At 41.8% G+C, this 18,004-nt stretch overlaps 1 protein-coding gene across 1 annotated transcript in view; it reads right to left on the bottom strand.

The window, feature by feature from the left end:
• Window positions 1-18,004, bottom strand: part of ATXN10 (ataxin 10) — a 188,321-nt gene that overhangs the window by 111,481 nt on the left and 58,836 nt on the right. Inside the window, exons 4-5 of the mRNA XM_044998800.1 lie at window positions 9,757-9,853; window positions 6,923-7,087 (exon numbers count right to left, since the gene is read on the bottom strand). Of these exons, the coding sequence (XP_044854735.1) occupies window positions 6,923-7,087; window positions 9,757-9,853 (262 nt within the window). The remainder of the gene's footprint in view (window positions 1-6,922; window positions 7,088-9,756; window positions 9,854-18,004) is intronic.

Raw genomic sequence — 18,004 nt, 5'->3', positions numbered from 1 at the left:
AAAGCCAAAATCATGCCTGGAAAGAGAGGTTCCTCCTGAGCTCTACCTGAGGACTCCTCTGCCTTCCAAAGTGGAGACAGAACACTGGATTCCAAAAATGTGCACAGTACTATGCCAGCAGATGGAACTATCAAATCACTGGGGGAAAAAAATTGCGAGTAGGATATTTGCTTCCCAAGTGTGAGTCAAAGGCAGAAAACCCATCGGTACTGGACTAATGGAGCAGTGGGAAGAAAGAAAAGTTCAGGCAGTGCATTAGTCACAATATTTGTCCTCTCTGTGTCCTAATGGTTGATGGCATTAACTTTAAAAGTAACATCAGCATTGTGAATATTTACCTGTGTAATTCATCAGATACTAACACTGATGAACACTTACGTCTGCTACACAAACACTTCATATAAATCTATCCCGCTTTAGCCTGTTCCACACTAAGTGTCCATGTGGACCCTTCTGCTGCGCACTAAAAGTTCCATAGCTCACTTTGATTACATTGCGCTTGGATGCTGATAAACCCTCGACGTTGAGTTGGAGAACTCTTAAAGCTGGGCCAATGATGAGAAAGCCATAGGATGGCACCACTGTGTGGTCTCAACTGCCAGATCGGAATCCATCAGCAGCAACCCTAAACGTGATGAGTGGTCAGCTATAGACGTTTGGAATGGTTTCTTTGTTGCTGATCCAACCATTCGACCATGGGTCTGCAGCAGAGTCCACACGGGCAGTTGGTGCATGGCAGGCTGCCGTGGGGTAGATTTACACCTCAACTTGCTGTGATCTAAATGTTCATGTAGACCATCTCTACTTTAGTAGTCTATAAAGAAAAGAAAATAATGAATACAATTTATAGCTATGAACAAATTTTTATTATTTAAAAAGAGGAGGAAATATTTCCAATACCAAGAATCAGCATTTGGCAGAGCAAAGAGCTAACATGAGAGGAACAAATACAGATATCATTCATGTGCTGAACAGCAAGTTTCAAACTGCTCTGGACACTCAGATTAAAAGATTGCATTTCAACAAGGTATGCAGGAATTATGTTAACATTAAGAACATTTTTAATTCAGTTCTTTACAAAACAGGCAGCCAACATAACTTCTTGAAGAAAATATTACCATTTTAGTGAGCCCAAATATAACATTATAGTTGCTTAAAAAGGTTGCTGTTCCAGGCGGTAGCTGCGGCACAGAGGCCTAAACTCTTTATTGCAAAGCACTGGCTCTACCGCCAATACCGCGGCTATGTAAATTCGTTTAAGCAATCTTAGTGGTATGTGCTAGTGAGAGTCCAAGTACAGCCCCACATTTTGAATGAATTGCTGACAAAATATTTTTTCAATGTTCCTGCCAAAGAAGCATTACAACAACTGAGCTTTGAGTTAATGAAAACAGAGACAAAAATCTTTGCACTCCTACCTGGCCGCATCTACTGCGTATTTATTTACTATATGGGGAAAGTGGCTTAGTCCTTAGATGTGAAAAAATGTTTCTTGGTAATGAATCAAACATGAGCCTGGATCAAAAAATTAAATGTAATAATAAAACTGAGACCGAGGCTACAACCGCAATACACCATCATCTTAAGTTATTGTCAACGTATCCTGGAGCCAATAAAGACAGGATCTGTCTTTCACACATTGAATTGCAGAAAACTGCAGCTCACTTAGTATCTGAGAAACAGTCATACCAACACGAATGTTTCAGATACAGAAGACTTTTATGGGAGAAAGAGCAGTTTATCATCAATATAAAACATATTATGAAAGCTTAAACTATTCCAAAGTTATGCTAAGTGACAGCATAGACTGCACATCAGGACCAACACTGAACAAATGATTAAATTTAGCTTGCGGCTAGCTACTTTTTTAATCAGAAATATACTTTGATGTTCTAACAAAATAAGCTCTGAATCATGTCACTCGAAAGAAAGAAAGAAAGAAAGAATTTCTATTTACCCTATAATCTTCATTCACAGTGAGCCACAAGGACAAACCAAGAAACAAACATAATTCAAAGAACAGTTATTGTGTTATACTACTATAACAAAATATTAGGATATTAGGCATTCCTTGTATATGCAAGGAAAAATATACCCTGAAGTCTGACACCGAAGCAACCTAGTTAACCAAAAATTCAGCTGGAGTTCAAAATTATGTTTTTGTCCATTCCATATAAACTTGAGTGGAGAGCTGCAAAGAGATTGAAAAGACAGCATGAAAATGCCTGCTTCCACCCACCGCAAATTACTTCAAAATCTATAGTGGCAAAAAGGCACTTTGCTGCAGAAAGGGATTTTTGTTTTGATTTTTAACTTTTGAACCTTAATCGGTAAATATACAAAAATCTGCATGGAAATACCTGCCAACTTGCTAAAAGTTCAACATATTTGTTTTTCTTCTGCAATACTTAGTATTGACCAAGTACTACTCTTAGAGGTAGTACATTCTCATTATTTTTTTTCCATGTGAGTTAATAATCAGATTCTGGGCATTTTATGTGGCCTTTTAAAAAACAAAAATATAAATGATAAGCTTTCAATAGCTCTGACACAGTTCTCATAGGCCAACTTGCTTATAGTACATTAAGAACAGAAAAATACAAAAACTGAAAGGTCCATTGCAATGATATAAGCTGAACTGAAGCCACAAGTAAGTCTCTTGACATTTCTATTTAGCTTGTAGTTTTACTTTTTTTTTTTTTTTATTAAAAATGCTTGATTAATTTTTGTTCCTGTTTTATTATATTCAATACAAACATCAAGTAATGGGATGTTGCTTTTATAGTTTTCCCCTTCAAGAAAGATGTTTACCTTTTGGTTCTCTAAAAGAACACTTTTAACTATCCTTAAATTGAGATTAGGGCTATCAAACGATTAAAAAGATTAACTGCCATTAATCGCAAGATTAAAAAAATAGCCGTGATTAATCACAGGTTTAATCATGCTGTTAAACAATAATAGAATACCATTTATTTAAATATTTTTGGTTAGGAGTGTAGTGTGTGTGTAGGCTCTAAAGTTTTACATTGCTTTGTTTTTGGGTGCAGTCATGTAAGAAAAGAATCGACATTTGTAACTTGCACGTTCACAATAAAGAGATTGCTCTATAGCACTTGGTATTTTTCAATTCACCTCATACTATCTCTCATCTTTTTACAGTTCAAATATTTATAAATCAAAATAATATGAAATGAGCACTGTACATGTTGTATTCTGTTGTAATTGAAATCAGTATATTTGAAAATGTAGAAAATCATCAAAAAAAATTATAATAAATTAAAATTGGTTTTCTATTATTTAACAATTTGATTAAAACTGCAATTAATCGCAACTAATTTTTAAATCTAGTTAATTTATTTTGCATCACTTGAGCGAACTGCGGTTAATTGACAGCCCTAGTTAAGACACATAATTTATCCCAACTACTTTCTTGACCTTCGGTATTAATAAGGAAGATCACATTTCTACCATGAAAACAGTAGCGCTGATTGAAAAACAGAATATCCATCCCACAGGAAACAGCAATATTTTGACATTTCTATTCATCCCATAGGACTTTTCATTCTGGATCCGTCATTCCTCTGTTCTCTCCTCTGGTCCCAGTTCCTTAACTGGACTACATCTGTGTGTATCTTCCCACAGAAAATTTTAGATTTCAATTAAATGTTACTTTCTGACAAAAGTGCGTGGAGTGTTTCGGTTTGGGTTTTTTTGAACCAGTGCTAACAGATTAATGCTCTAATTTTATACTGTACATAATTCTTGGTCTGAATAGTTTCAAACCCTTTTGGATAGCTGAAGATTTGAAAAACTGGGGGCTTATCCAAGGTTGCTTTCCATATTCCCCAACTTTGAACATTTTAAACAGAATGCCGGCCAACTTGTAAAAGGCCAGCCAGCTTTGAAGAGGCTATGTTTCAATAACAACAGTCTCCTTAAAGGCAGCTGGTAATTGCAAAACATCTAACATTCTTTTGAGTTCCCTCCAGGTGAGAAGTTATTCAAGACTGTACTTAATGAATCAGAAATCAGTCCTGCTCAGCTACAACTACAAAGAAAATTAATTTACTCTTTTGAGGAGTTTTTGATCCCAAATCCTTGCCAAGAAGTAAAAGCCTTTCTACATTGTATTTGTGAAGCTGCCTTTGGGTATAACACAGTCGTGACTATGACAATATGCAGACATTAGCCTATGTGCAATGTATGCTACCAACAGAAGTGAACATGTGTCTGCCAGAACAATGACAGTGACATGTTTGAATCTGGTGCATAACAGCAGCATCATAACCACTCAAGTGAAACACATATAATTTCCTTTTCAGTGTTTGATTTTCTTGAAAACCACCCTACTTTCTTCCCACTGAATTTTAATAATATGTAAATATTGATGGGTGTGACCAAGCTGTCACAGTGGAAATAATAGTAACAGAAATCTAACATTGTTGCTTGGCTCCTAAATTCCCAATAATAATAGCGGAACAATTTGTAAATGAGCAAAATGGCATCATAACAGATAGTTGGGAATGATTAAGTACAACCAAGTGTCTTTAAAGATAGGCTTTCCAACTGTCTACATGAGTGTCCTGAGTCTGCATGCATGTGATCAAGGAGATGTGATTTACTGAATGTGACCCCTTCTATATTCTGAAAGGGGTGAGGGGGAAGCAAACATTCTGCAAGCGCCTTATTATGGACGTTGGATTAACCACTTCTGCCTACTATTTCCCCTTCTAGCCTCATCTGATGACCTCGTACAATATTTTGCTCCCTACTCATTTGAAGGTTATTCTGACAAAAGACTGTTTATTCTGCTTTTCTTCCACAGCAATTTTGGATTCCCACAGTCACATGACTTAAAGGTCTTCATTAATGAAGCAGAAGTCAACAGAATGAGCCTACATTGAGCAAACAAATGGACAGTCCAGTGTTTATTTTGCTACTTTATGTATTCTATAATTACTTTCCCAATAAAAAGACTCAAATAGAAGTCTGGTTGCCTCACTCTCAAACTTTAAGTCTGCTGTTTGGAAACTGTTTCTGCCCTAAGTAAATTGACCTGGTTATGAAAAAGAGCCTAACCACAAACAATGTTTTAAATAAAATTGGAACAAAACCAATCTATTAAATGATATTTGCTTTTCCTTTAGTCATTCTAAGTCCTTTTGGAGGATTTTCCAAATATCCAGTAGGACCCTTACTATCTCTTCAAAATTACAACATTTATATCTGACAAAGAAGTTAAATTTTGACTTTAGACATAACCTTGAAAATAATGAACTACAAAATCTGCAAAAAGATTTGTTTTCACTATTGAGTATTTTTTCTCAAAATGCCCCCATATTTAAATAAAACTAGAGGTGACAGGATGATCTGGCCTCTAAAGGAAGTAGTTCTCAGTGGTCAGCCCCCAAAACGGCCCTTTAAGGCTTTGAAAAGTTCAGTATGAGGACCTAAGGGGCATGTGGAGAGAGAAGCATCGGTCCCAGGAATGAAGTTCCTGGGAGGAAATGGTGTCACTTTATCTTTAAGAGCCTGGGGGCTAGGTGCCTTGCAGAAAGGGCAGGGCAAGGCTCCCCTCTCCCCACAAACCAATGGGAAATGAGCTGTGAGAAGAAGATCAGCATAAATGCTGCTTCCTCCCTCACAGCAGGGCAAATGCCTGACAATTCAAGGAGTAAGAAGGCTCTGGCAGGGCCCTGAGTTAGTAGGGAGAAGACAGTAGCAGAAGAAGGCTGTCTCCTGGATCCTCCCAGCCTGAGGATTAATTGAGGGGAAAGTGATCAGCTGAGGAAGGGACTAGCTAAGGCCCTACATCTGGCTAAATTATAACCCACCCCCAAGGAGTGGGGCTGGGGCTCCTGCTCTAAGGAGAGAGAGTGTGACTCTTTCATTGTTGTATACTCTGTTCCAGGAGAAGAGCTGGGGAGACAGGCAGTTTGAAGCACAACCCTAGCTCCAGAAAAGGGGCTCTGAGGTCTATCCTCAACTAGGACAAAGAACTGACTAGGACTCTTACAGGGACCCAAAGGTGTGATTTGGGGTAACTCACAAAGACAGTCAACATTTGCAGAAAACTTAATAAATGGGATCCCACAAAGCGGCTGCATATTCTTAAGCCAACCTAAGTCTTGTCATTGATTGAAAAGAACCCGAAGAGGATGCAGCAGGGCCACAAGGGGGTGTGCTGGAGAGGCTTACCCCTTGGCACTGGATTATTTGCATCCTGATGAAAAGGCTGGAGCAAGAGAAAACACGTCACAAATTCATAACTGAAAACACAGTTTTATAGTAACAGTTATTAGCAAAAATATATAAAGTTGAACATGGTAAAACCACTGATTATCTTCTTTAAACTAATAAAATGAAACATCGAAAATTCACAAGCATACCATCTGTGTCCTACTTTTGTTTAATTGTTGCATTAGAACTTTTAAGACATGCAAGAAAACTAATGTATGCAATGTTTCATTGCTGCTTAATCTTACTGTCATACCCCACGTACTAAAATCTGTGAAAGATTATTTCCTGGCTTAGTTTCCACTTCAAAACCCAATATGTTTTAATACATGTTTTTACAAACATATATTCAAAGAGAGCGATGCAACAAACCAGCATGCAAACGTAATGAGTTTTTATTATATGACCCGTAACTCACTCACTAGATGTATGCTGCTCATTTTAGACTCAAATTTATCTCTGTTCCACACAAATTTGGTATGCACATCTTGTAAGTTTAAAGCCAAAATGCAGAATCAGTACAAAGTTGACAAAAATGGTTGCTCACCCTAAATGATAGAATCCTAATCAACCTAGACTTCTGAGTTCAGTTACTTTCTGTGTCTTCTATTTTGATTTATGTGAACCAGACTTGCATCTTAATAGTTATCCATGCTATTTAAATAAATCAAAAAGAGATACATACGACCATTCAGACTCCAGTTGCTTTCTATAGACGTTTACAACAGCAAGAGCTACATTCAAGTTGTTATGCTCCAGTAGTTCTCTCACTTTCTCTGAATTAAGGCAGGTGAAGAGTACCATACAGCAATAGGTAATAATTTTCTCATCGTGGTGATTGAGGCAACTCCTTTAAAAAAAAATTATTGTTAAGGATCAAGCTGGAATAATGCAGCAGTGGTATTTAATAAGAAAAGAAACAAGAAGAACTTCATGAACTGCATAAGAGGGGGTGAAATACATGGCACCTATGAAACAGAACCATTTTGAAGTAATCTTAGAGATCAGACAAAGGTAAATTGCAAAGCTAAAATTAAAATGGAGTTAAGTAAAGTTTTTTTTGAAACGTAATTCCTTTCACTATCAAAAGATAAAGACTTTTTAAATATAGAAGAAACAATATCTCAAATATTTCCTCATCTTAAGTAATACCTATCCTCCATGTTAGACCCCAAACTAACAAAGTGCTAAGTGCACTTGATTCCCACTAACTTCAACGGAAGTCAGGGATGCCTAGACTTGACAAAAAAGAACATTCCAGTAGAACCTCAGAGTTAACAACACCTCGGGACTGGAGGTTTGTAACTCTGAGGTTCCACTATAGTTATCTGCAGAAAGTTCTATCAGGCAGGATATAAAGTATTCAACACAGGGACATTTGTTGCCAATTTCCAGGCTATTATTGTGACTCTTGTAATAATTAGTGTTTTTCTTAAAATTGTAGGTTCTGTATCAAATAATTACATGAGAATCTCAGTTTTCATTTAAAAAAAAAAAAAGTACATTTCTAGCCCTCAAAGTTGTGGAGAAAAAAGTTTGAAAACGTGGCTGAAGCACACCATGAAAGCTCGAACAAGAAAAAGAACCCAATGTGTAGTTTCATGATTTTTAAGCCAAACATGATTTTTTGGAGGCTTGACTCGTGATTTTTGAAGCCTTAGGGCTTCAGGACTTAACTATTAGAGACAAGGATGAGATCTAATGTTGAGGGCAGATTATCCCACATCTGCCTACTGTGAGGTTTTTACACCTTCCTTTGAAGCACCTAGTAGAGATACTGTCAAAGACAGGATACTGGACTAGATGAACCTCAGGTCTGAAACAATATGGCAATTCCTATGTTCCTAAATAAGCTAACTTTTTATTCTCCCTCTACTTTCTCTCCAAATCCATCCTGTGTAGTCTCCCCCGGACTTCCCGGTCTGCTGAAGATATCTCACAATTCCTTTCTGACAGACCAGTCAGAGCGACACACGTTTCAGCAACCTAAGCGCTGTCCACCAACTCTCCCGCCAACATAGCTTCCACCTCTCACAGAAGTGGAATAATTACGCTGACAGGAAAGCTCTTTACCGTCGCCATACAGCATCTTCATCAGATTGGCGTTAGCGGCGCAGCTGCACCAATGCAGCTGCACCAATGTAGCACTTCTAGTGTAGACCTGCCATAACTCAGTCAAAAATCAGTATCTAGGTCAGGGGTGGGCAAACTACGGCCGTGAGCTATTTTAAGCTGACCCGCGAGCTGCACCATGCGGCTCGGCCCCACTTCGACGCTCCAGCCAGGGCCCAGCGTTGGGGGCCATACCACATGGGTATGTGAAGCTGCAACATGGCCCCGCTTTGGCTCCTACACACTCCAATGGCCCCCTCCGGTGCTCCAATGGGAGCTGCAGGAGCAGTGCCTGCAGATAGGGCAGCGTTTAGCGCCATCTGGCCATGCCTCCACGTAGGAGCCAGGAGAAGGGACATGCCACTGCTTCTGGGAGCCGCTTGAGGTAAGCACCCCTGAGCCTCTCACCACGCCCCAACCCCCTGCCCCAGCCCTGATCTCCCTCCCACTCTCCAAACCTCTCGATCCCAGCCCAGAGCACCCTGCTGCACCACAAACCTCTCATCCCCAGTCCCACCTCAGAGCCCATACCCCCAGCCAGAACCTGCACCCCTTCCTGCACCTCTGCCTCAGCCTTGATCCCCCTCCCACCCTCCTCATCCCCAGCCCCACCCCAGAGCCTGCACCCCCTCCCGCACCCCTACCCCAATTCTGTGAGCTCTCGGGCCAAAAAGTTTGCCCACCCCAATCTAGGTCCATGGAGATTTCAGGGCGGAACGACTGTCAATCAAGATACACATGCCTTAAAATCAAAACTGTGAAACACTGTATAGCTGATGTGCACTTTTATTAAAAGCAAACCAATCCCACAAGATATTTCAGGCCAGATCTAATAAAATACTGTAAATAAAAAAAGTCATTGAAAAGCTGTATGTTGTTGTAAGCTTGATCCAGGAATTTTGGCCAAATCCACTCTATAGATATGCATCAACATATGTAAGTGTGCAATACTTCCTATGTATGTCAACAACATTCAGAGGCTTTTTTTGTTTTACTTTCACTCACCTTTCTCCATCCCCTCCCTGCAACAATAACGATCATGTTTATGTGGCAACAATCTGAAGTTGGGCAGAGTTAGGTTCTCAGAAATTATTACAGCATTCCTCTCTGTAAAGGTCTCTGAACAAGAGCTCAGCAATTGAAGCAGATCATTTACACAGATGATCTTGCTATCTCTTACCCAAGAATCCAGTCTATTGTCAGTTTAGAACAAGAAGGTTTTTCAGGTCCTGACTCCTGAGGTTGAGTAACACAAATACATCCACAGGATATGGTCTCAATGGGTCTATTCTCCCCAAAGTTATTTTTCAAAGTATTATGGCACTAGTAGAGTAGCAAATATCATGTACAAAAGATCTAAAAATAACTATAGGGATTACATTAGAAAAAACCCATGTAAATGCTTACAAGAAAAGATCTGGGAAAGCACACTTCCAAATGCTACTCTGGGAATCTCCATTTCCTGCTGCAAGGTTTCCAAGAAACTGCAGGCTACAACGTAAAGCTGAAGAAAAAGAACACATGTTAACAGGAAATTCAGAGAGATATGAAAGATTAATAAACTCTGTGCAAATATCAATACATATCTATATGAAAGCCATCCATTTCAGAAAATCTAGACAATATTTATGTAGCTCTAAAACATATTTATCATACTATATATATTTCCCCCATATTTGCTTTGCTTATACAGTGAATTAATTTTGTACTCAAAAATTCCATAAAGCACATGATACACCCCAAAATGACAGATTTTAAAAAAAAAAGGATTTGTTTTAAGAAACACTGGCTAACAATTTTAATGAATATGAACGATAGCCACTGCACAAGAAGGGATTGGGAAGAAAGACCAATGGAAGTACAAGTACAGTAAGTTTGCTGCAGGAAGAAGCAGCAGTTGCCACATTGCAATGGCCATTTTGTCTTTTCCATATTTGTGGTGGCTTTTCTCAGTATCTGATTATGGGACGACAGCTCTGCTGGCTAGTAGTAGAGAAGTCCATGCACATTCCCTGAACTGGACATGAAACTAATTCTGAAGCTGCTAGCAGCTTCAGAAATACAGTTCTTGTCCCTCTCCAAATTTCTTCAGCCATGGGAAAATACACCAGCTCATTTCATTATGTGTGGCGCCATAAAGAAGAGAGAGTAAATGGTGGTGGCAGTAGGGCTAATTATATTGCCTCAAATGGAATGTAGCCCTTTCTACCCTCAAATAAAATAGCAAAGTGGCCAACACCTCTGTACACCCAAGCAGATTTTGAATGGCAGGTTACAAACCTGCACCACCTGCCTACAAAGTTATGGACATGTGAACAAGGCTCCAAAGGGGATGGAAGCATGTATGTCAGCCATGTAAGTGACTACAAAACTAGCCTGTCCGTAAGCAGTGGACAAAACTACAGGTAGCACAGAATACTGATGACCACAATAAACATACAGTAGCAAAATACCAGTATTTATTTTCAAGTTCCTTCCATCTCTTACATCCCTACCTTCTCGAGAAGAGCTAGTGAAATACAGGGCATTTCCCCAAAACACTCAGGAATATGAATGGCAAGTTCAGTTCACTGTTATTCAGAAGGAAAAATTATATTTTGTTCATAGTAACTAGACAAACTGTACCGGTGCACAGCAAGTCTAAGAGTAACTACCTTTATGTTGTACCATGAAACAAGGGAACAAGATGGGAAAAATATCATTTTAGATTATGAAAAATATATTGCAGCAGGTAGACCCTCAAAAAGCAACCCCAACAAACAATCTGATTCGCTCATTACTCACTTTATTTGTAGGTAGTTTGGCAAACTACTTCAAGATACTCAACACCTTAAGGTTTCACTTCTGGGCTACGTCTGCACTTACAAATGTAAATCGTTACCTGTGTGTTTTGCCCCATTTTCCACGTCTGAATCATGTTCTTGAAGGAGTGCATACAGTGCGAACGCTTGCACATGAGGGGTGTGGGTATGTGCACACCTCTGCTCTGGTATAGGTCCCAAGCTGTTCTACAGTGCAACATGGATGGGAGCAAGAGGTGTGTACCAGGTCACGAGTACTGAGAGTCCTCTAGAGCCACTCCCACAATGCACTTAATCCCTTTGCTGCCTGACTCTTACCCAAAAGGTATAAAGGTCCCTCCCCTCATTGCCAGTGGCCCTGAACATTTCAGATCAGTTCTCCTGTGAACTCTGTTGATCAGCAGAGTCACCATGGGGCATATTCCAAGAGCTGCCGCCTGGTCTCCGGAGCACACCCAGGGGGCAATCAATGTGTGGGCACAGTAAACCATTCTCCATCGCTTTGCATGGGTTGGCAGGCACATACACCTGAACCAGGACATTTCACAGAGGCTGGAGGAGGCACACATTCACCAGACTCCATCCATGAGGCACCTCAGACTCCTGTAATGGATGGTAAAGGACTCCAAACAATCACTCCAGGAGCAGACCTAGCACATGCCCCTACTACGATGAGCTGAACCGGATGTTCTCCAGGGCTGCGAGTACAGAGCCTGAAGGAACTCTCAACCACTCCTCAACCCTGCCAGCCTCATGGCAAGGAGGCAGCGGGTACCTAAGCCCCTGGAGACTCTGAGGAAGATAAGCATGTGATTCTGCACCTGTACCTAATGGACCCAATTGAGGAAAATCCCCAAGTAGCCTGAGGAGGACCCCAAGCTGCTGCAGGAACCGGAACCCAAGGCTGGTAAGTTACAATACACCCCCATGTCCCCCTGAAAAATCTCCTCTTGCTCCAGTAATAGATGCCTGAAACTACTGCCCCCCACCCCCCGCCCCAAACAACTACTCCCTCTTCTCCACTCTATTCCAACATGAACCCCAAACAAGATACAGCTGTAAATCAATGACTTCATTTAAATCCTATGAATCACTATAAAGCATTTAGCAGTCTGTTATAGTCCTAACGAATGAGCAGTCATTGTGCCCCTGTACTGGCTGAGAAATGCACAGCCACAACAGTCCCTGGGCTGCGCAAACCCAGGGGAAAGGGAGGGAAGAGGCAGGTTCTGAAAGGGCCTGAGTGAGAAAAGAACAATTTTCTGATACTTGTGCAAAGACCCAACACCACCTCTCTCCCTCCCCACCAGTCTCTCTCCCCATAGAATGGTAGCCGTGTGGAAGCAGATGGGTCTGCTGTGTTGCTTGCCTAAAGGCCTACCTAAGTCTGGGAAGGGAAAAGGAACCACTTGGGTTGTCTGAGGAATGTCATAGTAGTACATTCTGACTGTGCCCATTTCAGATATTTATTACCAATACTCTGGTGAGTGGCCTCTTCCCACTCCAAGCCACTCTGCTTCTCCCAATTTCTGCAGGGGTGGGTGAATCATGCACTTCAGCAGTTGCTCAAACACAGTGCCGTGCCTTTTGGCAGTGGAGAGGCAATTGGCTTGCGGTAATGATTCAGGTTCTTAGGTCTGTGTAACTCAAGTCAGTTGGGGGCGGGGGGGGGTGACTTATTCACATCCCTGAGTGACGTAAGTTATACTGCCGTGAGTGTAATGTGGATATAGCCAAGGAGTCAGGCACAGTTTGGGTTCCTTCAGGCAAGGGAGGATTGTGCTCTAAGGCAGGAGCAGGCAATGATGAACTGTTTCATGGAGAGGGAGTACATCAAGAGAGAATGGGACCATGCACTCATGCAATCACTGGTACAGCTGGTGGGAGAACACTTTTGGGTCCTGACCACCACTGTGGTTGCTGCTCCTCTCCAGGGACAGGCAACACCTTTTTCTCCTCCTCTTCCTCCTCCTGGGATCCAGGCTCCTGCCGAGGCACTGAATCCCCCCACGAGCCTTGCTGAGGAGCAGCATGATGGACAGGCAGCATATCCTCCTGCACTGGCCCCTGAAATCCCTATCATGTGGAACCCTCCAGAGCATGCAGGAGGGGAATGATGAGCCCAAGTCAGCCTCTATAGCCCAGCCTGTGTTTGGTCCCCAAACTCCAAAAAGGCTCCATCCCAGTTTGTCCTCCCGCACAATATTCTGCAGCCATTCACCCTTATCACAGCAATAGGGTGGTTAAGAGCAAGGGCACATCTCCACAGACAGTAATGTATCAGGGGGTAGCCATGTTAGTCTGTATCCACAAAAACAATGAGTATCAGAGGGGTAGCCGTGTTAGTCTGGATCTGTAAAAGCCGCAAAGAATCCAGTGGCACCTTATAGACTAACAGACGTTTTGGAGCATGAGCTTTCGTGGGTGAATACCCACTTCGTCGGATGCATGGAGTGAAATACAGAAGCAGGCAAAACAATTTACAAAACAATGAGGAGTCCGGTGGCACCTTAAAGACTAAGATTTATTTGAGCATAAGCTTTTGTGGGTAAAAAACCCACTTCTTCAGATGCATGGAGTGAAATTTACAGAAGCAGGCATAAATATACAGGCACACAAAGAGAAAGGAGTTACCTTACAAATAGAGAACTAGTGTTGACAAGGCCAATTCAGTCAGGGTGGATGAGGTCCACTTCCAATAATTGATGAGACAGATGAGGTGGTGTCTATACCAAGATAGGGGAAAATTGCTTTTGTAGTGAACCAGCCACTCCCAGTCCCTATTCAAGCCCAAATTAATGGTGTTAAGTTTGCAAATGAATTGTAGCTCTGCAGTTTCTCTTTGAAGTCTGTTTTTTTAAGTTTTTTTCTTGAAGGATGGCTACTTTTACATCTGTTATTTAAACCTTAAAGTCAGCAGCACCTCTATGGGTACCCGCATGGCCCCACAGTATGCCAACATTTTTATGGCTGACTTAGAACAATGCTTCCTCAGCTCTCGCCCCCTAGCTCCCCTCCTCTATTTTGCTACACTGATGACATCATCATCATAAGGACCCACGGGAAGGAGGCTCTTGAAGATTTCCACCTGTATTTCAACAATGTCCACCCCACCATCAACCTCAGCCTGGACCAGTCCACACAAGAGATCCACTTCCTGGACACTACAGTGCAAATAAGTGATGGTCACAAACACCACCCTATACCAGAAACCTACTGAGCACTATACGTAGCTACATGCCTCCAGCTTCCATCCAGGACACATCACGTGATCCATTGTCTACAGCCAAGCCCTAAGATACAACCACATTTGCGCCAATCGCTCAAACAGAGACAAACACCTACAAGATCTTTATCAAGCATTCTTAAAACTACAATATGCACCTGGGGAAGTGAGGAGAAACATTGACAGAGCAAGACGGGTACCCAGAAGTCACCTACTACAGGACAGGCCCAATAAGGAAAATAACAGAACACCACTGGCCATCACGTATAGCCCCCAGCTAAAACCTCTCCAGCACATCATCAGCAATCTACAAACTATCCAAGAAAATGATCCATCACTCTCGCAGACCTTGGGAGGCAGGCCAGTCCTTGTTTACAGATATCCCCCCAACCAGAAGCAAATACTCACCAGCAACACACCACCACACCACACCACAGAAACACTAATCCAGGAACCAATCCCTGTAACAAACCCCAATGACTACTCTGTCCCCATATGTACTCTAGTGACAGAGGACCCAACCACATCGGCCACACCATCATTCACCTGCACATCTACTAATGTGATATATGCCATCATGTGCCAGCAATGCTCCTCTGTCAAGTACATTGGCCAAACCGGACAGTCTCTACATAAAATAAATGGACACAAATCAGACATGAGTAACGGTAATATACAAAAGCCAGAAGGAGAACTCTTCTATCTCCCTGGACAGTCAATAACAGATTTAAATGTAGCCATCCTTCAACAAAAAAATTAATACACTTCAAAGAGAAACTGCAGAGCTACAATTCATTTGCAAACTTAACATCATTAATTTGGGCTTGAATAGGGAGTGGGAGTGGCTGGCTCACTACAAAAGTAATTTTCCCTCTCTTGGTATAGACACCTCCTCATCAATTATTGGGAATGGACTACATCCACCCTGACTGAACTGGCCTTGTCAACACTAGTTCTCCACTTGTAAGGTAACTCCCTTGTCTTCATGTGCCAGTATATTTATGCCTGTATCTGTAATTTTCACTCAATGAATCTGAAGAAGTGGGGGGTTTTACTCACAAAACCCTATGCCTAAATAAATCTGTTAATCTTTAAAGGTGCTAATGGACAGACAGTAATGTTTGCCCACTTCTCAAGGAATTTGATCAGGTGTTCTCATCATTTGTTCCCATCACAAATCGTCACAAGCTCTATGTTTGATACACGTCTGTAAATAAAAAGTGACTGTTCACTTCACTTGGGTGTGCACCTTGCTTTCCAAGCATGAGCAACATGATAATTCCCATACATTTGGGATGGGGCAGCAGGATTCACACCAGGACTGATTTCTGTAAACATGTGGTGCTACAGAAATGCAATGAATTCAGTCCTACCCACCATCCTTCCTTCCCCCAACCATACATTTCCTTCTGTAAAAACAAAAACAAACACCAGGGTTCATGACAATGAACTGAGCTGTGAAATACCTGTTCCTGTCCAAAGCACCAGAATGAAAATCAGAAGAGACCTTAACTGAAGCATCTTTATGGCTTTGTTAACAACTTAACTGACAATACAGACAAAAGAAACTGAAGTAAATTAACACCAAAGATATCTGCTTTTACAACTCCTCCACCCACACCAAACAGTCACCATTTGCAACCCTAAGAGTAATTCATGCATAGCTCCTGACAAATGCTGTGAGCAACAGTGTCAGAAAACACTGGGAAGAAGAAATGTGCTAAACACCTCCCAAAATGTTATAGAACCATTTTAAAATTAAATTACGTTAACAATGCTTAACTGTTCTCCATAATACCCACAATACCCACCTGCTGAAGTGAAAAAACAGATTGACAGAGCCAGAAGAGTACCCAGAAGCCATCTACTACAGGACAGGCCCAACAAAGAAAATAACAGAACACCACTAGCCATCACCTTCAGCCTCCAGCTAAAACCTCTCTAGCGCATCATCAAAGATCTACAACCTATCCTGAAATATGATTCCTCACTCTCACAGATCTTGGGAGACAGGCCAGTCCTCGCTTACAGACAGCCTCCCAACCTGAAGCAAATACTCACCAGCAACCACACACCACTGAACAAAAACACTGACCCAAGAACCTATCCTTGCAACAAAGCCCGATGCCAACTCTGTCCACATATCTATTCAAGTAACATCATCATAGGACCTAATCACATCAGATACGCCATCAGGGGCTCGTTCACCTGCACATCTACCAACGTGATATGTGCCAGCAATGCCCCTCTGCCATGTACATTGGCCAAACCAGACAGTCTCTACGCAAAAGAATAAATGGACACAAATCTGACGACAGAAATAATAACATTAAAAAAACAGTGGGAGAACACTTCAACCTCTCTAACCACTCAGTGACAGACTTGAAGGTGGCAATTTTGCAACAAAAAAACTTCAAAAACAGACTCCAAAAAGAGACTGCTGCCCTCAAATTAATATGCAAATTAGATACAATTAACTTAGGTTTAAACAGAGACTGGGAATGCTTGGGTCATTACACTAATTGAATCTATTTCCCCATGTTAAGTTCTCCTCACACTTTCTATGAGTCATCTCGATTATCACTTCAAAGGTTTTGTTTTTTTTCCCTCCTGCTGATGACAGCTCATCTCAGGGCTTGGCTACACTTACAGTTTGCAGCGCTGGTAGTTTGCAGCGCTGGTCATCCAGCTGTGCAGGGCCAGCGCTGATGTGTGGCCACACTCACAGCTACCAGCGCTGGTGTGTGGCCACATTTGCAGCATTTCCAGCGCTGTTGGGAGTGATGCATTATGGGCAGCTATCCCAGCATTCAAGTGGCCGCAACGTGCTTTTCAAAAGAGGGGGGTGGAGTGGGGTCTAGTGTGATAGGGAGCGGGGAGAGAGAGAGAGTGGATTTTTGGAGCCAACACTGTGTGTTTAGCTTCCTGCCTTGAAAAATCAGAACATTTTTCTGAACCCTTAGTCTTAACTCTTAATTGCAAACAGCCTGCAGGCAACACGACTCCCCGCTGTTTCCCTGCCTGCCTCTCATTTGATTGTTTACAGCCAGGTACAGATGATCACAGCAAACAGGAGCTCTGTTTGTTTTTTAGATAGCAGCAGTGGCAACGGAGCTCTTTCACAACAGGGAGGAGGATCTCAAACAGCCTGCCTCCAACGCTGTTTCTCTGTCAAGCAAACTGCTTGCCTCTCATTTGATCGTTCACAGCCAGGTACAGATAGCTCCTGTTTGCTGTGATCAGTGTTTGTTTTTTAGATAAGCAGTTCAACGGAGCTCCGGAGTTCACAACAAAACAAAGAGAGGCTGCATAACAAAACAAAGAGTAATTTAGTTAAAAGCATTCTGGGATATCTCCTTATTCCCTGGAGGCCAATAAAAGAGCTGGTGTGTGTCCACACTTGATGAGCAGCGCTGGATCACCAGCGCTGCAATCGCTACACCCCAACCTGACCAGGTGTACAGCCAGCGCTGCAGCCAGGGAGTTGCAGCGCTGGATGTGCCTTGCAGGTGTGGACGGTTACTAATTGCAGCGCTGGAAAGCCTCTACCAGCGCTGCAACTTGCAAGTGTAGCCAAGCCCTCAATTGATTGGACTCTTACAGTTAGTATGCATACTTCCACCTTTTC

Source organism: Mauremys mutica, chromosome 1 (assembly GCF_020497125.1).
Source record: "Mauremys mutica isolate MM-2020 ecotype Southern chromosome 1, ASM2049712v1, whole genome shotgun sequence".
NCBI classification, from domain to species: Eukaryota; Metazoa; Chordata; order Testudines; family Geoemydidae; genus Mauremys; species Mauremys mutica.
Note: the sequence above shows the minus strand (reverse complement) of the source record. Positions and strands in the feature narration are given on the sequence as shown.